This window comes from Schistocerca nitens, chromosome 3 (genome assembly GCF_023898315.1).
Source record: "Schistocerca nitens isolate TAMUIC-IGC-003100 chromosome 3, iqSchNite1.1, whole genome shotgun sequence".
NCBI classification, from domain to species: Eukaryota; Metazoa; Arthropoda; class Insecta; order Orthoptera; family Acrididae; genus Schistocerca; species Schistocerca nitens.
Window position 1 is genome coordinate 833,004,608 of NC_064616.1, and position 21,376 is coordinate 833,025,983.

Sequence of the window (21,376 nt, forward strand, 5' to 3'; positions counted from 1 at the left end):
AACATGCTCCTACCCAGAGTTAAATTCTTCAAATTCCTTCCTGAGATACTGTTTAGTGCCCTACATCATAAATCACCAGCATCCTTGAGATACTTTTTTTTTACTTTTTCATGTCTGAAGATAAAGATTTTTGCAGCACAAAATCAGGCTTCGCTGGTTCCCTACTATAATTAATTGGGGGGTACACTTACTGGCACAGTGTCATCAGATGCTTCATGTCCTGATATTCGCTACAATCACATCTCTCATCATTATCATCTATAAGGCCCCAGTTGATCAAGTTTGCCCTCACTTGTGCTGTGCCCACTCTGATGCGATTCCAAATCTTCCATCTCAAGCTCTTGCCACTCTGTATCTTCTGTACTGTGGAGTAGTCTTTTCGAAGTTTAGCAAGTTATTGGTTCAGTCTTTCATACCCACTGGAAGCATCAAACAAGGCGTGACACTAATTAAAGGTATACTTAATCTTCTCAATGTGTTTGTGAGCAGCCTTCGTGAGTTGGGATCTCTAATCCAGGCACTTAATATAATTTATAAAGCTAGTTATTAGTCAGCATGTCTCATATATGCTTACACTGGCCTTTTTTTTTCCTGTGAACAAATCTGGATCACACTGGGCAAGCACACACTGTCATGGAAGAGCACAGTGCCTGACTGTGCTTTGCAGAACCTTTGATCTTGCTCCCCATTTGCCACTCGATATTTTTTTCAGCATGTTATTTCTTGCTACTTTCTGGTGGGTCTTCTTACAGAGATGTTTGTAAGTCAATGACCAGTCCAGTATCACACTCACATATGTAAGTTTACCTGTGTGTAACAGAGCGATGTCATTCCAAGTTACGTTTAGCATTTGATTTGCTTGTTTTGGGTGAAGATTGAAGGTGCTGAATTGTGTCCGAGGGATTTGGTTCGATGGAATTTTTTGCGATAATATTCTGACATGATGCTTACGTTTTGTTCTACCTCCTCAAAACTTTCCCCAAGTTGCAATGAGCAGATCGTCACAGGAAATAGGTCATTTAATTTGGTGTTGGTTGGTCATTGGTATACATGCTGAATAAGAGGGGAGCCAGGACACTATCCTGGAGGTGAGCCAATTTTTCTGCTGCTGCCATTGGCTCTTTCTGATCCCCCCTTCCCAGCCCAATCTGTAAGTGGTTGTACCCCGTTCTTCAATGGCTGCCCCAACAGGCTATTAAAGTTTCAATGCCATTTCTTAATCACATACTTATGTGAAGGTGATATCTTTTCCAATATTATTAATACACTACCAAAACTTCAGGAAAGAAGAAGCAGCACTCTTGTGTACTGAGAAGGGAGGGATGGCAGTATTCGTGTAAAGATTTAATAGTAAGCAGCAGACACCAAATTCTTTTTCTCTCTTTCCCAGGAATCCCTTTTGTTTACCATGATGTCCTGTTTTGATGTATACAGTTACATTATGTTTTATAACAAGGTATGTTTTTGCACTATATTTTCCACTCATTTCACATATATACATATTCACTTCCTCATTTTGAGCTCTGCAGGTGTAAAACTGTCTTTGGACCACAAAAACTATCATTAATATTCCATATACAGGAATACATTGCTCTTACCTCAACTACAATTTACCTGAAACATAATTTACATAGAGTAACCACTTTTGCAGTCTTTGATGAAAATTTTGTTGTAAAGGGTTTTTACTGGCTGCCAGGAAACATACATTGGATTAAGGAAGTTGTCACCTAAAGCACATGTACTACTGCTGTTAACTGCAATGTTGTTCTCGAGAAAGGAGTTTTAATAATAATATTAAAAAATAAATAAATAAAAATAAAAAAATAAAAAAACAATGTGGTTGTAAATAGTATTTTATTACTGAACACCTGAAACAAAAGTAAGTTATTGTAGGATGATAGAGTAAAATGCCATTTAATATTGCATCAACGACATCTTAGGTTTTGCACTGCATCTCTTCTGCATTGTTTAATTGGCAAGCTGTTTTAGGCAAGATAATGATGATAAATTCATTTTGTACAACCCCCCCCACATTCATATGTTCCTATGAGTATCCACTGAACTGTGTGTTGAACCAAACTATTGTACCCAGTGATGACCATCAAAATTAACTGTGGTACCTACAATAACCCACAATTATTGCAGAATGTCCACAATGTACTTTGAAAACAGGATATTAGCACATATTTCAACAGCTGTGGCTACAGTAGCAATTGTTTACACATTCTTGCAAAATGTTATTTTTTTGAAGATATTCTAAGCAATTATAAATTACATAAGTATCTTCTTGTATGCAGGTCTAGTATCTCAATTTACCCATTTACCTACCTTACATTTGTTTGGGGTATTATACCGGCATTCACACTTACATTTTTGCAAGATCTTCCACATACACAACAACTGGTCCCTCATCTGGTTCCATATGTTGTATGTAAGCATAAAATAGTTTTTCTGGGTTAAGTTTCACCAAGCACCTGACGCCTTCACCAAGTTCATTTCCTTGAAGAATTCCATATTTTTTGTCTAACAGAAAAAGAAAAACCAACATAAAAACAGCTAAGTCTCACATTCAGTAACATAATCAAGTTCAAAAATACAAGGACTGAATGGACTTTCATTCGAACATCAAACTCCATTTACTTAAATTTAAAAAAAAACTGCCAAGAGAGAGGGGAAAGAAACAAGAGGCTACATACAAATGTAGAATCTGCTGTTGAAAACTGAGAGCTACAAAAAATAATTATTCAACTTGCGAATAAAGCAAAAGTGTCTGATTTTTGGGAGTTGAGTGGCACAAGCTTACTCCATTGCACTGATAATAGCTATATGACAAAAACTAATCTCGCAGTAGGACTACAATGCATAATGCATGTTGTTTTTTCAAGGATGTTGGGAGGGACATAGTAGGGCTGCTAAGTGCAGTTGGGAAGTTTAAGTGAAGGGAAGGGGGGGGGGGTTAGGGAATGGAGCAGGAAAGCGGAGACGTAGAGAAAAGGAAAAAGACTAAAAGACTGGTGGGTGCGTCGGTGCAGGATGGGAGCAGCAAAGGGGATAGGTGGGTGACAGAGGAACTAGAGAAGGTCGAGATCATGTGAGTAAGGGAACATAAGACATATTGCAGGTAAAATCCTAATCGACACAATTCAGGAAAGTTTGTACTGGTAGGAAGGACCCGGATTGCACTGGCTGTGAAGAAGTTTAAGTGAAGCACATTGTGTTAGCCAGCACGTTCAGCAACTTGCTGGTCCCACTAACTCTTGGCCATAGTTTGTCGGGGGTCATTCATGTGGACAACACCTTATTGGTTGTCATGCCTATGTAGAAAGCAGCGCAGCAATTGCAGCTTAGTTTGTAGTTCACACAATTGCTTTCAGAAGTAGCCCTGCCTTTGACTGGATAAGGGATGCCTATGACCAGACTGGTGGTGGTGGTGGTGGTGGTGGTGGTGGTAGGAGGAGGAGGATGTATGGGACAAGTTTTGCAGCTATGTCTATTTAAGGGACATGAGCTATGAGGCAAAGGGTTGGAAGCAAAGTTAGAGTAGTGATGGACAAGCATAATGTGTAGGTTCAGTGGTCAGCAGAATACCACTCTGGGAGGGGAAGGGAGGGAAGGGTGATGGGTGGGATATTCCTCATTGCAGGGTACAGAGGTAGCTGAAACCCTGGCAGAGAACGTGATTCGGTTGCTCCAGTCCTCGGTGGTTCTGAGTTACAAGGGCAGTGCTCCTCTGGCTGGACAATGGGTGTGCGGGAGGTGGTAGATGACTAGAGAGACAAATCATTGGAGATCTGATTCTGTACAAGGCTGGGTATGTAATTTTTGTTTGTGAAGGCCTCAGTGAGACCCTTAGTATATTTGGAGAAGGACTGCTCTTCACTACAGGTGTTACGAACACTGGTGGCTAGGACGTATGGATGGGATTTCTTGGTATGGAATGGGTGGCAGCTGTCCAAGTGGACACTTTGCTGGGGGTTGGTAGGTTTGATATGGACGGAGATATAGCCATCCTTGAGGTTGAAGTCAACATAGGGATAGATAGCTTGTTGTGTTGAGGACGACCAGGTGAAGTGAACTGGGGAGAAGGTGTGTAAGTTCTTGAGGAAAATGGATAGAGTGTGTCATTACCCTCAGTCCAGATCACAAAGATATCAACAATGAACCAGAACCAGATGAGGGGTTTGGGATTCTGGGTGGTTAGGAAGGATTCCTCTAGATGGCCCATGGAAAGATTGGCGCCATACAGGTGCCAACTGCTGTACCATGGATTTGTTTGTAGGTGATGCCTTTACGGAGAAGTAACTGTGGGTGAGGATATAGCTAGTCATGGTGACTGGGAAGGAGGCTGCAGGTTTGGAGTTATCTGGGCATAGTACAATGTAGTGTTCGATAGTGGCAACACCATGGGCATTTTGGGTATATTAGTGTAGGAGGTGGTGGCATCAACAGCGACGAGCTGGTACCATGTGGTAGAAGAAGAGGAACTGAGGAGAGAGAGTGGAGGAAATGATTGGTGACTTATGGGTAAGTTATGGGTAAGTTACGAGTAAGAGGCTGAAGGTGTTTATCCGCTACAGCAGAGATTCTATCAGTGGAGGCACAGTTGGGTTTATTAACTTCAGAAAGCACATAGAAGGTAGGACTGCAGGGGGAGGGGGGAAGGGGGATGGGGGAAGGGGGGAGGGGGGAAGGGGGGAGGGGGGAAGGGGGGAGGGGGGAAGGGGGGAGGGGGGAAGGGGGGGGACTCTAAGGAGAGGTTCTGGGATAGGCCTAATGATTTGAGAAATAGTGTCACTGTGGCAGGGTTTGCAGGTGGAAGAATCTGATAGCTGGTGGAGTCCCTTCACAAGAAAATCCTTGCAGTTCAAAACCACACTGGTGAAGTCTTTGTCGGCAAGAATGATTATTAGGCCAAGATCAGTTTTTAGGTGGTGGATTGTGGTTCTTTAAATGAATGTATAGCTAGTTTCCATGTTGAGGAATTTTCTCCCCATACTTCTTCCACCCCATATTTGTTATAATTTTGTTCTCCATACCTTTATGCATTTTGTTGTCCCCCAAATCATAATGGATCCCTACTCCTACCACTTTTACCAATACAGAAAAGTTTCCGTATCTGTATCCCAAATCCAGCCCCCACATATTGTTCCTGCAGTATTGCCTAGCACATGAAGCACCCCCCCCCCCCCCCCATATAGCCTTAATATCAAATTACCCACCTATGGTTGCAAATCCTTCAACAATGACCTCTATCTGTTCAAATTGTCAGTCTATAACCCTCACCAACTGAGTCCTGTAAAACTATATAAATCAGGCCCAAACCACCTTCCAATACCTCCTCCCCAGTCATAGAATTCACCTGTTCTGCAGTCACAAATGCCTACATCTCATCTCCCATACTGATACTCTTGCCTTCCAAGAACTAGAGCAGCATGAACAATGCCACCTCAAAAAACTCTCAAACCTATCCACCTCGTACCCCCATCTTGGACTACCACTATCCACCACCTCAGACAAGAGCCTCCATACCTGCCTCACATCCCATCAAAGTCAACAAACCATGCTTTGCAGACCTACATTTACCACACCTTCAAAATCTCCCTCCCACCACCACACAGAATGGAGAACCTAACTAGAACAGAACCACAGTAATAAACATTTCCTGCAAAGTCTTCATCCCACCCAATTATCAGTCCTTTCCAAACACCTTATCTTTTGCCTCACTCCCAAATACAATCATGCTGGACCTGTTAAAGACACACTCTCCTCCTACTGGTACCCACTGGCGATTCAGCTCTGATGACGAGGTAAAAGAAGAGGTTCATAACTTCCTGAACAGCATGGCATCGAGCTGGTATGGCACGGGCATACAAAAACTGCCACAGTGTCTACAAAAATGCATCAACAGAAATGGTGATTATGTCAAAAAAGAGCTAAATGTTCAAGCTGTAAACTGATGTAAACCATTGTAGAAATAAACAGGTCTATGTACTTATAAAAAATAAGAGACCTTACTTTTGGGATTACCCTTGTACTTAATGCTAATAAGAAATAATTTCGCATAGTTGGGTTTGAAGTGCTGCCCACAACACACTAGCCAGCAATGTTAACTGCTACACCAGCCCGCATACAGCACAGATTGCGGCGATGACCAGAAATTATTTGGTTCTTTTTTAGCGATCTTTATATTATCTTGTGCAACTGTAGTTATTTAAGGCTTTGCACATTAACAGCCAAACATTTTTCAGACAGCATCTCTGTCTATATCTCTACACTTTGTTATGCACTTCCTAAAATTCAGAGCACTTCTTATGTCACTGACAAATGGGTTACTTGAAATGAACTGGTCATTTGAACAAGAATTTTTATACTGAGGCGTTTCAGATGCAGCCTAACTTCAGAACATCTGTCAAATGAAATACAAAGACATAAGCACAAGCATAGCTAACAGGTCATTAAGAGCAAAGATATTAAAGGCATTACACAAATATTCAAACATAATCATACCAAAAGAAATTGGCCTTCATCCAAAATATGATGTTGCAAGCCTACATCTTCACCATCAGTACTCAACTGATGGAGATTCAACTGTTACAAAATCTAGCTACCCACATATGCCACCATGGGGAATAGCTGTATGGCTGCAGTGGCACTATTTGCATCCACGGAGATAAATTAACAACTTGAAAACTAAATAGTATTGTAAATTTGTAAAGAAATGGGAATGAATATGTATATGTAACACTAAATACAATAATCCTAAATTATTTATACAAAACCGAATTACTGCATCACATAGTTCATTTAGGGCTTGTAGGGAAGGAATAAGAAGAAAAGACAACAGGATAAGGAAAGAGCGGTTGAAGGGGGTGTTGGTGGGGGGACCGGGGGGGGGGGGGGGGGGCAGCATATTGGGGCAGAAACAAACCATCACAATTAATACAAATGACCAAAGCATGTAAAGCGAACAATATAATCCTAAGTAAGTTTACTTTGTTGATCTAACAGTGTTTGCTAGATTACTAATTAATTCAGTGGTGTATAAATTGGTGTATAAATATACTGTCAGTGTAGTGGCACCATTTACATAATAAACATGCTTCTCCCCATCCCTGATGTCTGTCCTTAACCACCAGGCTACTTGGATGTGTATTTCATTGAGCACTTAGGATGATTTTGTTGCTTTATGGATTTTGGTTCTTTGTATGAATTGCGATTGGTTTGTCACTGCCCCAGTATGCTCCTCCTTCCTCCCTCTCCCCCTTTCCTGTTATTCATCCTTCCCCTTCCCTTCCAGCCTAAAATGAACCATGTGATGCATTAACATACTTTTTCATATACAATTTTGAAGTATTTTATTTAATTTTACATACAGATCTTTGTTCCCATTTTCTTACAAATTTCCAGTACTATTTTGTTATCAAGATGCTCATTTATTTCTGTGGATTCTAGTAATGATACTGTACCCATATAACCATGCCACCTGGCTGCATATTTTGGTAGCTAGGTTATGTAATGGCTACTCTCCATCAATTGAGCTCTGATGGTGAGGATGTATGCTTGTGATACCACATTTTGTAAGAAGGAAATTTTATTTAGTGCATTTTTTTTAAATTTCTGTGACACCTTCAATATCTTTACTCTTAATGACTTTTTTAAAGTTATACTTGTGCTTGTGACTATTTCATTTGGCAGACATTCCAAAGATGTGCTGCACTTGAAACACACCAACATAAACATTTTCGTACAAGTGACACATTTACAGCAGGACTACCTGGGTGATGAAAACATAGCTGCAGGCTGGAGGGCAGCAGCACACAGTAGCCATTGCTGAGCTGGCAGGAACTCATGGCTTGATCTGGACTGTGGAGGTGGTGGCAGGTGGTAAAGGCTGAAGCTCAAGCAGTTAGACAGTGGTCATTGCTTCACGGCACGAGATAGCAAATGTAGCTGTATGATAATGACTGGCACTGATTAAATGTCACAGATCTAACTGGTTGTCATCTGCAGAGCTGGTTTCTACTGAGGGTTTAAATATTGTGACCCAGTGCCGAGTTTGCAGAAAAGTCATGCTTCTGTGTCACCTGGAAACCTTTGGAGTGGAGGTCGACAACCGGTGTCCGACTGTTGTTATACAGCAGCCAGTGAAATTGTCAAAGATTCTGAAGTGTTGTTCCTCTCCCAAGTGACTGGCTGCTGAATTTCAGCATCAGTGGGTGCACTGTCTGGCTAATTGTAGCTGATACCTCATTTTGGTTCTGGGCTGCTTTCCATGCTGCTAGATTTTTAGGCTGCTGCATTTCCTCCCTCCTTACATTAATCCAGCCCCCGTTCACTGCTCAAGAGTGTGGTTGAAACAGAGACACTGTTTTTTCCCCCACCATCATTTCTACACTTTACATTCTACTGCACAAGATCAGAGTGTAACACTTTTTCGGAACTTTTCCCGTTTGTTGTCCTTACTGCCTTTTCATATTACATTATGTACAGTATCTCATTCTTGTGATGCTTAAGCACATATTTCTAGGTCCACTTATGTTTTTCCCCATTTTCACAATTTAACTTCACTTACTGTGGTTGAGTCACTTCTTCACTGGTCCTGAAATATCTGCTACGAACCCACAAGTTGAAGAAAGGTGGGTTTTGGGTGATTCTACATCTGAGGTGGCAGTACACAATACTTATTATTATTAGAATTATGCAGGAAGTTGGTGTGCTAATTACTATGGTGGTGATGTGATGGCAGTGTTTGGTTTGATATTTCTTGATACGATTGAGAACAAGTTCCATAGTCATGTGACCATTTTGCGCTGCTATCATCTGGTCCAAGTAAAACAGAAGGGTTAGGTCTATTGTGCCATTTAAGTGGCTTTAGTTTGGCAGGATCCCAAAGTATAGGTCCAGCAGGTAGATTAATGAGTAAGTTGTTTAGGGTGTGGTTCTGGTGATAGTGGCACGTAACCAGAAGACACATCCCAAGATGTCACATCGTGTACCATTTATAAGCACTCTCTGCCCTTCTAGTTCTGTGCATTGCCAAAGTGATCTAGTTAGTAATAGGTGCACAAATGATAACTGCTGGTTTTGGTACTGAGAATATCTAGTGTAATGCTATATTTTGAAAGAATCTGGTTTCACTTTTAATAACCTCCCTGAGGAACTCTGTCACACATTTAACAATGTGTACTTGCATGACAGCAGGTATTTGTTTTGTGGGGGCATTTTAAATAATTCAACCGACAAAGAAAACATCCTTTATAAAAACTCTTGAACCTAAAACTTAAATGCCAAAGTCTGATGCGCATGCACATGTAGCATTGCTGTTTTTCTTCTAAACTAAATTAGACCTGCTATGAGTCAACTAGCATTGCAAATAAATTTCACCTGAAAATTGTTTTCACTTACTAGCTAAACAAGAATATTTTTCTTGAGCCTTTCTCATAAAACCAACCAACACTAGTTCGTAAAGCCACCTCGTGGCCTCAAGGCATGTGGACGCACCTGAATAACTGCAGACACTTGCTTAGTTATACGTTTATCTATCTTCAACCACTTCCATTATTTCTCCACAAGGGACTGCCAGTAATTTAGACAGTGCTTATGGTTCACGCTGGAATGGTAAAATTCTTCCCCGATGCACAACTGCGCTTCGGGTCGGGAGTTGTAGCTTGACATTAACTAGAGAATGTCATCTTTACTAACTGATAATGTCCCTGGTGAAGCAAAATAAATTTTAGTTTTCCGTTTTTGCACATAAGGATTAGGTAACATCGCCAACTGCCCGAAATAGTACTTAGGAAGGCACCCAAAACAGAGGGGCGGAATTGCTTATCTTTCTAGGGCCCTTGTATTCATCTTTTTTAATCAGATGACATATTTTGTAACCTTGCAACAAAATCTCTAACAAAAGATACATCATCACACAGAGTAGGTTGGCCTAATTCAAAAGGGGAGAGCATTTTTGGCTCTAGACAAACTCTTACAGAGTAAGCCGACATTTTTGTGGATTTTCAAGTCGCACACAGCCACAACAAATCATAGAAAGATGTCTCAAATATTGTGGCTACTATTTATGTAATGAATAAACATTTTCCCCACTGTATTTGAAACGTTTTCAGTTTTACTATTCGCTTGTGGCTGTAGAGAGAGCGGTTGTCGGTAGCCAATGTGACAACACTGTAGCGGCAAGTGACAGATGTCAACTATCAAGTAATTTTAATCACAATATAGTTGATCATGATGTGTTTAAAGGGACTAAACTACTGGATCATCAATTTATGAGAGAAACATGTAAAATGGTAAAAAGTGAAAAGTGGGGACTTGGCTGCTCCAGCTAAATAAGCAAGTCAAAGATTTTGAAAAAAGTCGTGACAGTAGTTTTAACGGAGTACAGTTGAGGAATGGTTCTCGTGCAAGTTATCTGATGCCATCGTGAAATCGCCACTTATTCCATATGCATAACTGAGTGACATTTTCAGGTGCAACAAGCATATAATGCTGAAAATGGCAAGCAGACATGAGTAGCAATGACGTGGAGGTTTATAAGAAGAAAACAAATACAATGTCATTCTGAGATCAAGGAAACACTGACAATGAAAGAGGACAGTTTGAATACCTATTTGAGAACCATAGATACTGGAATTAGGAGATCAGCACTTTGCAGTCATTGGTGCCTGGAAACATGTTCAGAGATTTTAGGAGCTGCACTGGGAAAAGAAGAGAACTTGAAAGGTAGGTTAGAATATTGTAGTTTCCAGTTATAAGTTTTTAAAAACAGACACTGATAATAGTTACCAACAAATTAATGCTTTTATTTAGTAATTAATTTGCTTAGTTCTCTACTGCAAGGAAACAATTTCCAACACTCCAACACTAACATTACCTCTTTTCATATCACTCCAGGCATCAAATTCTACATTTCTGTATATATTTGCATCTAATGCCTTAGCAACCTTGTACGGAAATGGAACTAGTCCACATGCAATTAAATATTTCATGTTGCTAAGCAATTCATCATTTTCAATAGTCTCCGGTTTTGGTGAATTTGTAAACACATTAAGACTGGAAAAAGAAAAGTGCATGTAATAATTGTGCCATGAAAGTTATTGAGGAAGACAGATCACAGTAAAATTACACCAAGGATATCATTAAAGTAGACCTGGAAACTTCTTGTACCTCTGCTGACTAACCACTCTCATGTTGTGCAGTATTACACTTAAAATTCAAAATTACACTTAAATTCAAAATTACACTTAAATTCAAAGAATGCACCAATACTTCCATATGTTACTTTCTCATAGTGTAAATTGGTAAATGAAAGGGAACAATGAAGGGGAATGAAGTTAGTGAAGTAGTAGAGTGAAAATAAGAATAAAAATTCAATTTAACAGTGCTCAATTCTAAGGCTATGCAAAAAATGAAAGAAAAAATTCCCTCATTAATGATTTGTTAATTCCTCTGGGTAATTTTGGTCATGGTTTACACATTTCACAACTTTCAGATTCAGTTGAATAAATATAGTAGTTAAATTCTGAAAGTAAGGGTACACTAACAGATGGTACTAACTCACCTCTCTGTGTCCTCAAAATCCGCAAAATTTTTTTTCTTTGCAGTCACTGACTTCCGTAACATTATTTCTACAGCAGTGCTTACATCATTCATCAAAAAAACATTGGAATAGAGTATTGTATAAACAATTGCTGGAAAGAGAACAAACCTATAAGCACTGCTTTTAATGTAAGATTATTTATTTATGTTTTAATTTGTTGAAATACTTACACTGGCAAAATCCAGCATTATTAATATAGGAATTCAGGTACACAGAATCATAATGTGTTTCTGATGAATAACATAAAACAATTTGTTCCTGATAACCATGTTTTGTAAGAGGTATTGGTGGTTTCCCAATTTGCTGGAATATGTGCACATCACGCCTACAACAGAAAATGCAAATGCATGTGCAAAAACATACAACATATTTAGAAAGACTGTATTTAAGATTTTTATTTCAAACACAATCACAGTCTATGAAAAGTGTTACCAGTTTTAGGCTACATCATCTATCTATAGATGCTGCTTGCGATTTAAGTACAGTAAAAATGGAGTATATGTGGGTCATACCTAGTTATCATGTCAGCAATTAATGAAACACTGTCACTCTGTATTTTATTACAACGTGGTATACGTTTTGGACTGACATAAACTGTTTTATGGATTGCTCCAGTTGTTAATTGTCCTTTCTTGTAATTTTTATAATCTGACATATTATTGCCAAACTTGACAGTTGTTACAGTTGGCAAAAGATGCTGTATGGTCACAGTTGCTATGTTATCATGTCAGGCTCTATATATAATCTTTGCAATCTGTGTGTCTGTGGGTAGTTATGTGTGTCCATCAATCTGTGTGTCTGTGGGTAGTTATGTGTGTCCATCAATCTGTTCATCCAAGGGGCCATCAAGGCTCTGTACTGTGTATGTCGATTTCTCTCTCTTCAAATATGTTCACTGTTAAACCTTTAGGCATTTTGTGTAAAATTTTCCATCGCTAACTCCATTCATTCTGCATTGTAGTTATTGTTCTTTAAGTGGTTGATGAATATAGACTGATTATTTTTGCTGTTTTCCGTGTGCGCTCGATATCTTATACTGTCTTGCAGCACCTGTCCTGGAAAAAAAAAAATCATCTGGGAATAGACCAGATCTATAGTGGTGAACACAGGATTAAGGATGAGAATCAAAGCAGACAACTTAAGGGAATTCCACCCCTGGCTTTTGCTGATGCTCCGACTTAACTGCAAATGACATGCAAGAGGCTTCTATACAACTCCAAGCACTGCATTTAACAGCAAAGAATACATGTTTATTGAACAACATCGGGAAGACCAAATTCATTATCACGGTTAAAAATATCCCTAGAATGATGTGTCAGCACTACCAAGCACACCAACATATCCAAAGCTGTGAAGTACCTTGTAGAATGGAGGTCAGTGACATGGTAGCTCTCTAATAAAGGAAAATCTAACTAGATAGGGCATACTAAGCTTGATGAAAAATGTCCACCTCAAAACCTCAATCAATGAATATCAAACTAAGACACTGCAACATAATAGTCAGATGATCAGTCATCTAAGCAGCACAGCACCTATCCCTAACCACGAAGACATCAATATGAAGCCTGTGATAACCGTAAAGGAAATTCCTGTGAAAGAGTGAGAAATTATGTAGGAATGCCTTCGATATAGCTGTCTCCAGTATGGTAACTTTATCGAGAGTACAATTATATTGTATGCACCTACTATGGAAGAAATTTATATGGTTTCTAGATTCGAGTGTCCAGATAAGGTGGAAGTTGAGATCACTTACTATTACTTCTTTCCTGCACAGCTTGTAAGAGCAACACTACATCTGCTGCTATGGTGTGTTTGCTCCTTCCTCAGTTCAATAAGTGGAATCATTGTCTATTTCCTCAAAGGGTCAGGATATTAGCCATCATTCCATATATTATTTAAAGAATTAAAATTAAAGGTTAATGTGTCACAGCATGCCACAATGCGTGGCCTTCATCTCAACTGGAAACTGGAGGGTGGGTGGGATGGTTGGTTTGGTTGGTTCGGGAAGGGGACCAAACAGCGAAATCATCGGTCCCATGATCTAAGGCGGCAGAAGTCAAGGGAGGAACAACACGAAGAGCACAGTTCAGTTAAGGGGGAAGGGAAAGCAAGCTGGCAAACTGGTAAACAGAACAACAGGGCAGCAGGAAAAGGAAAGAACAGGAGAGTGGGTGGGAAGAAACTGGGAGAACAGTGGTGCCCCAGAGACACTACCCACATTGGAGCACCAGCATTGCCACCAACCCATCCCAATCCCCACACCATACCATGATCATGACAGTGAGGACAACACCAGGGGAAGAAGACACAAGAGAAGGAGAAACAAAACTGCATGACAGACCGAACAAAGTGGAGGGAAAAGGCAGGCAGAATCTGGCCAGTATACAGGCACAGTCAAGGCCTCCTTAACCAGTGCTTACACTAACTGATGGACTCCAATTCCAGAATAAAATCAAGGACTTATTTCTGAGAGTACAAACCACTTTTGCAAAGAAAACCGAGAACAGACGTAACAATTCAAGGGTTGACTGCTACCACCTGAGACCAGGAAGGTGGGGCAAAATATGGATCACCATGAGGAGAGCCCTGCATCTAAATAGGGGGGTGGGGGGAGGCAGCTCATTGCAGAGGAAAAAAACGTGGGTCACCTTAGGTGGTCAATACAAAGACAGCAGAGGATTGTTGAGTCCCGCTGGATGAGGCAGGGGGAAGAACGCCACATGGTGGGAGTCTCCTTGATTGCATGAAGTTTAATGGAAAGGGGGGGGGGGGGCTCCTAAGAGCCAGCCCACAATTCAGCATAAAAAGGGATTTGATATAATGCCACTACTCTGACCCCAAAGGGGTCACAGAGAACTGGTCAGAGATTAGCTGGCCACCACCCCAGCCAGATGATCAGCAAGTTCATTAGAGGAATACCTACGTGGCCAGGAATCCAAAGGAAATCAACCGAACAAGCAGAATCACCATGATCAGCATGAAGGTCGCGGATTGGAAAGACCAAAGGGTGACAGCAAAAGCCTGAAAGCCTCTCGTTGTGTCCGTACATAACAAGACTCAGGTGAATGAAGAATGTTTAATGAGTGAGATGATCATCAAAGGAAACTGCAACAAAATGGCAACACAGAGAAAAGGCCTGCCGAACTGCAGTTTCCAATCAAAGCAGATGATACATTGGACACTGTCTTCCAAAAGCTGCACCGGTAAAAGATCCCAAGATTCAAAGACCCAGTTGTGCTGACAAGCCACCATCATTCTAGTAACTTGCAGGGGATATTGGTCAGGCTGATTGGCCAGTGATTATCAAGGAACAATGAATCCTTGCTGAGCTTATGGGCAGTAACCACAATACTGCCCCTTCATTGAGAGGGGAAAATGCTTTGGAGCCAGAGACGTTAAACACCTGAAGGACATATTGTCATTGTGGAGGATAGATGTATTAAAGCAATTGGATATGGATGGAATCGGGGCTAGGAGCTGAATCGTGGAAGGAGGAGAGTGCCAGAAGAAGCTCCCATTCAGTAGATGCTTCACTGTCTGATTCCACCTGTAAGGGACGAAAAACATGTGGGAAGCTTCAGCCTGCTGTTTCCAGAGGAGGAAGGCAGCTGGATAGGAGGTCGACACTGATGCAGGCACAAAATTGGTCGTGAGATGTTCCACGAGAACTGATAGATCTGTACAAAGTCCACATGGAAGGGCGAGGAAGACCGCCACCGTCCACCTTTGAGGGCGTGAAGTGTAGCCCACACCTATGACAAAGGGAGAAAAGAACCTAGAGAGGACGCAAAGCAGTCCCAACACACCCATTTGGTTTGTTTGATTAATGTGTGGATTATCTTATCAGACAGATCATGGACAACTTCGTCAGTACAACCTGACAAAGAAGGTATAAACATGACCTGGGACATATATAGAGGCTGACCAGCATGATGGAAAGCCCAGTGGGCTAATGTGGTCATCAGGAGGTGGGAAGGGAATGAGAGAATCAAAAGAAATTTGTCATGATCACAGAGGTCATCATGTGGTGACGAGTGTAAGGAAGGAAGAAGGGGAGGGGAGGGGAGGGGAGGGGAGAGAGCAGGATATGAATGGCAGAGAAGTGCCATATGTGGAACTGAAATGAAGAGGGGAAACCATCATTAAGAAGGGATAGGTTGTGGTTCACAAGAAACTGGTGATGGGAATTAAAAACTTTGAGGAGCAGGAAGGGAGTCACTGAAGGAGGGCGGTGAGGACAGCAGATGTAGTTGGCCTGTTAGGATGGAGACAGAGAATGCAAACCATGACCACAGAGTCCAAGTGGACCTGGACAGCTACTGCTTTCAATGTGGTATAAAGTGGGATCCATGTAGTAACAATATCCACATGAACCAATGTGCAAACGCCATTATAAGCCCTCAAAGTGCCGACCCAGTTCCGATAAAGCATGTAACCCATGAAGGGTCGGTGAGTTAATATCAGTAAAATGAGACACAAGCTGCTGAGTAAAAGGCAATAGGTGACTGCAACTCTAGGAGGTGACAGTAGTATCAATCACAGTTCCATTGAAGAAGCACAAAGCATGTACCACATGGGAAGAGAACAGGCTGGAGGCAATCACACCACAGGGTCACCATCCATCACCAACAAGGATGGGTTACGTCCATAAATAAGAAGTCAGACTCTGGTTGCAATGGGGGAGATGGTGCCTCTGGGACCATGGGGGAGGGGCTTATCCTGGGACTTGTGCCTCTGCTTTTCTTTCCTAGCTCAAGGAGGACAGAGAAGGCTTTTGCTAGATGTGGAACCGACAGGGGAGGGGACCTTGGGGGACTCAGATTGTGTGTCTCTTGGCCGTGACACCGGGCAGAGGGGTCCCAGGAGTGAGCCCCATCACCGGTGGATGCCAAAGAAGGGGGAGCGACACCCTGGAGGGGTGGGCGTGGGAACTGCAAGGAGGAGGGGGAGAGGAGAGCAGAGGGGGGACAGTACTGGGGTAAGGAAGAGGGAGGACAGGAAATGGATGTAACAAAGGTAAAAGTCAGTCATCGACACAGGATGAAGTCTGTCATATTTCTGATGGGCCTCAGTGTAAGATAAACGATCCAGGGACTTGTACTCTTGTATCTTCTTTCCTTTCTTATAAGGCAGAAAAGGAACAAGATAATCAATGGGAAGTGGCCACTATCACAGCAGTCATCATGTGGCAACTAGTGTAAGGCAAAGAAAAAAGCACTCAAATGAGTAGGGGAATCATCAAAAAGAAGGCATAGGTCGTAGTCCACAAGAAATTGGTCAATGACTAGCCCCCCAACTAGACAAAGAAGCACTGCCCCACAAAGGTTATGGACATTAAAATCCCTAAGCAGGCAGAAGGGAGAGGGGGGTGACTGAAAAAGGGTAGTTAGGGCAGCCGGTGTAGGTGACCCATCGAGAGGGAGGGAGGGAGGGAGGGAGGGATTGCAAACCATGACTTCAGAGCCCAAGTGAACCTGGACACCGACTGCTTCCAATGTGGTATGAAGTTGGATCCAAATACTAACAACGTCAGAATGGACCAATGTGCAAAGACCGATTCTGACAAAAAGCACAAAACCCAAAAAAGGTCAGTGAGTGAGCATCAGGAAGAGATTCCTGGAGAACAACACAAGCTGCTGAGTAAAAGGCAATAACGGATTGCAACTCTGGGAGGTGACTGTAGTACCCATTACAGCTCCACTGAATAAGCATGGAGCAGGTATCCAAATCTGAGGCAAATGGGCTGGAGCCAATCATGTTGCAGGTCACCATCCATCACCAATGACGACACGGTGACATCCCTAAATAAGAAGTTAGAATCAGGTTGTAAGGAGGGAGAGATCACCTACAGTGGCACGGGGGGAGGGTTTGTTTTCTTCTTTTCTTTCATAGGTCGGGGGGGGGGGGGGGGGCGGGGGAAGGACATGGAGGTAGAACTGGCTTCTGCAAGATCTGGAACTGAAAGAGAGCGGGTGGACTTTTGGGCACACAGACTACGTGTCCCGTGGCTGAGGTGCACTGGCAGGCCTCTGGCCTGAGGGATGTGGGGGAGGGATACCAAGAGGAAGCCCCATCACTGGTGGGGGCCGAAGAAGGAGGACACTCTCCGGTCGGGGAGGGGAGGGAGGGGGGGGAGGACTGAGGTAAGGAAGAGGGAGGAGGGAGAAAGGACATAACAGTGGCAAAGGTAGAAGCCATCGAGACAGGTTGAAGTCTCTCGTATTTCTGATGACCTTCAGTGTGAGATAAACAATCAAGAGATTTCTATTCCTGTACCTCTCTCTCCTTCTTATAGCCAGGAAATCTGGTGAGTGTGGAGAGTGACAGTCATGACAACACACACCAGTGTCTGAACACATGGGCTCCCCTCATTGAGTGGGTGTCCACTTCACTCATCTTACTGAGAGACTCCATTTGCTGAACTCTTCCTCGATATTCTCCTCAACAAACAACAGTATTGTGGTGATAAATGTGTTCCTGTCAGTGCTAGTACAGACCAGGTAGTTGGGAAAGTGTTTCACCCCAAGCTGGCGAGCTTGGCTCTCCTCCTAGAGTGTAGCCAGTGAAAGGAAGGCCGCAAGGTCATAAGAAACAGCATTAAATAATCCATTAGCAACTAGGGATATGGCCATAGAAGAACAGCCCCTTTTTTTAGAGCTTGATACATTTCATACACAAAGTATCCACCCTGATACAACCTACTCTGATCAGGGGCTCTCCCCATGGGTGCCACCCAGCCACAGCAAGGGCTGTCTGACAGGACAGCCATTTCCAGGAGTTGCAATGCTCCAGAATGACAAGCAACCACTCCTGGGCATACATTGAGAGGAAACAGCTCTGGTATCTTAAGTGTGATCCCTAGGTTGTCAGGTGGCTCAGCCCGATGGCTATATAACAGCCCTACCACACAGACTGGCTACACGTGTTGGTAATCTAGCAGGGCAGAGGTGGGCTATGACAGGGAAGGAAGAGGGGGCAGGAAGGGGGAAGGAAGAGGGAAGAGGTACTCACACCACAGATGCTAGGGAGCAAGTTCATCCCCAAACAGCTAGGGAGCAATTTCGTCTCCAAACAGCTCACGCTACGGAAAGAAAATTTAGAAGAAGTGGGATCAAGGCTCAAAAAGGGGGACTAAAAACACCAAAAAAAGAAAAAAAAGGGCAATGGGAACAAAACTGTAAGGAATATAGGAAACAAAGTGGATAGCCAGGACGAAATAAATAAGAACACAAAGGAGATGGAGGGGGGCATTTGGGAAGGAGCGAGGACAGGGAGGGAGGGGCACAGGGAAGGGAATGCAACCCAGGAAGGAAGAATGGGCTGAAATAACTCTGGGTCCCATGTGTGCAACGTACGAACTCACGAAATAACTGTGAGCTCCCTACCTGTGTGTGTGTGTGTGTGTGTGTGTGTGTGTGTGTGTGTGTGTGTGTGTGTGTGTGGCATCTTTTTAAGGATAGACAGGACATAAAGAAAGTTTTAAGTGAGGTCAGGATTGAAACAAAACTTTAGTTTGAGAAAGAAACTAAATGACTTAAGTCTGGCATATTGTTTCAGCACAAACAGCCGTTTATTAAAAATCTTCAGCAATCGGCAAAAATTTTATTCCCACCAAATTTTATATTAGTCAATGTGTCTATTGCATCACAATATTCAAGGACTAAGAAGCAAAATTAATGCAACTGCTTATATGCATTGATGAATTAGAATCATCAAACCTAATTGACAGTCCCATTCTGAACATTACATGAGCATTGGTACAGATACAGGGGTCGGACAAGAATACGGAAACACCAAAAAACACAACACATTACCATGCCTATTACGGTGTAGGAAACCCACTGGCATCCGAAACAGCTTCCCGTTGTCTTGGAATGGATAAATACAGGTCTTGTAGGGTTTCCAAGGGGATCTTATACAATTTTCCTGCAAAATAGAGCAATTTCAGGTAATAATGATTTGTTTTGTTTTAGGGCACAAAAACAACTAGGGTCATATGCACCCATGATGGAACTGTAGAACTAGAGGACAAAAGAAGGAGTTAAAAATGACTACACATGAAGCCCAATCAACGGAAGGAAAGACTGTTAAAGACATGGACTTTGAGTATTTTGTGGACCTTTCTCCATAGAGAGACAGAGGTCCTGGACTAAAGATTAAATGTCCTTCACCATATTACGACGATGGGTAAAAAGTAAAACACAGTCAATACCCGATGTGTCATTTGCTAAAATGGCCGATCACTCAGACGGCAAACATAAATGAGAACATAAGTGGTTTTTAAAAAAAGGAAGACATTCGGTCAGTAAATGGGAAACCATCAAAGGTTGAGGGCAATGAGAACAGTCTAGTGGGGGAGCACCACTTAACAAATGGCGACGACTCAAAAGAAGTGCCCAATACACAACCTATCTAAAATGCTCTCCTCATGGTGAGATGGCCAGGAGAAGGTCATCCAAGCCACTGGGAAAGGTTAATTCTCCTGAGCTTGTTCTCATGGAGGGAGGGCCAGTGGTGATGTCAAAGTGACACCACATGCTGACAGACGGCAACACAAAATCAGCACATGGAATGGAAGAACTAGCAGGCTGAGGTACAAGGACTGCAACCTTGGCAGCAGCTTCAGCGGCCCCGTTTTCCATCAGACCAATGTGACCGACCAGGATGCACATAAACATCACAGTGACTCGATCAGGAGTGAGCAAGTGACAGCTTTCCTGGACTCGTTGCACTAATGGATGGACAGTGTACAGCACACACAGGCCCTGAAGGGCACAGAGTCAAAGCAGATGACACGATCGTAAAGCCTGTGTCGCAGGATGTACCGCATGACGTGATACAGGATACTGAGCAGTGTTCCGGAAGTTGATACCGAAAACTGAAAACTGTTGGTGCCAATGACTAAGGCACACCTGATACCATGGTCAGTCAGAGCCATCAGTGTACACAAAGGTACTATCACAAAGTTCTGTGCAAAGGTTGTGAAACTTACAGTGACAGAGCGAGGCTGGAGTAGTGTCCTTCGGAAATGAAAGAAGGCCAAGGTGATCACAGGCTGCCACACGAAGCCAAGGTGGTGAAGGGTTCACACCTACCAGGAAAATTGCTTTGAGCATGAAGTTAAGCTGCCAGAGCAAGAGCCAGAAGCGAACTCGAGGAGTTAACAGAACAGTGACGCACCCCATACTGGTGACCCAACGAAGGAGGTGGCACAGGTTGGGTGACCAGGCATGGCAGATGAACAGCACGAGTATCTGCTGAGGAGAAAGTAATGGTGTTACGACAGCGATAGTATGGCAACTTCTGCATACAGACTCTCAACCGGGCTAGTGTAAAAGGCGCCAGTGGCCAAACGGATGCAATGATGGTGGATAGAATTGAGATGGCGTAAGAGGGACAGATGGGTAGATGCAAAAAATGGAACGCCCATACTCTAGTTTCAAACAGACAAGGGACCAGTACAAAGAGAAGAGGGTGGTCCAATCCGCTCCCCAGGAAGTGCTGCTGAGGACAGATAGGACACTGCGGGACCGTGTACAGCGGGCGGCCAGCTAAGGTATGTGGCAGGACCAAGAAAGCTTCCTATCAAGTGTGAGCTCCAGGAATTTTGTAGTTTCAATGGACATAGGGCAACTGGCCCAAAATGTAAAGATGGTGGAATAAATAAACTGAGCCACAAGAAATTCATAAAAACTGTTTTATCAGTGGAAAAGTGAAACCAATGTTGATGCTCCATAAGTAAAGACGATCAAGACATCACTGAAGATG

The 21,376-nt window shown here is 42.6% G+C and overlaps 1 protein-coding gene across 1 annotated transcript in view; it reads right to left on the reverse strand.

Moving 5' to 3' along the window:
- LOC126249443 (uncharacterized) overlaps window positions 1-21,376 on the reverse strand; it is a 163,967-nt gene that overhangs the window by 54,673 nt on the left and 87,918 nt on the right. Inside the window, exons 4-7 of the mRNA XM_049951097.1 lie at window positions 11,779-11,933; window positions 11,570-11,699; window positions 10,883-11,061; window positions 2,370-2,523 (exon numbers count right to left, since the gene is read on the reverse strand). Of these exons, the coding sequence (XP_049807054.1) occupies window positions 2,370-2,523; window positions 10,883-11,061; window positions 11,570-11,699; window positions 11,779-11,933 (618 nt within the window). The remainder of the gene's footprint in view (window positions 1-2,369; window positions 2,524-10,882; window positions 11,062-11,569; window positions 11,700-11,778; window positions 11,934-21,376) is intronic.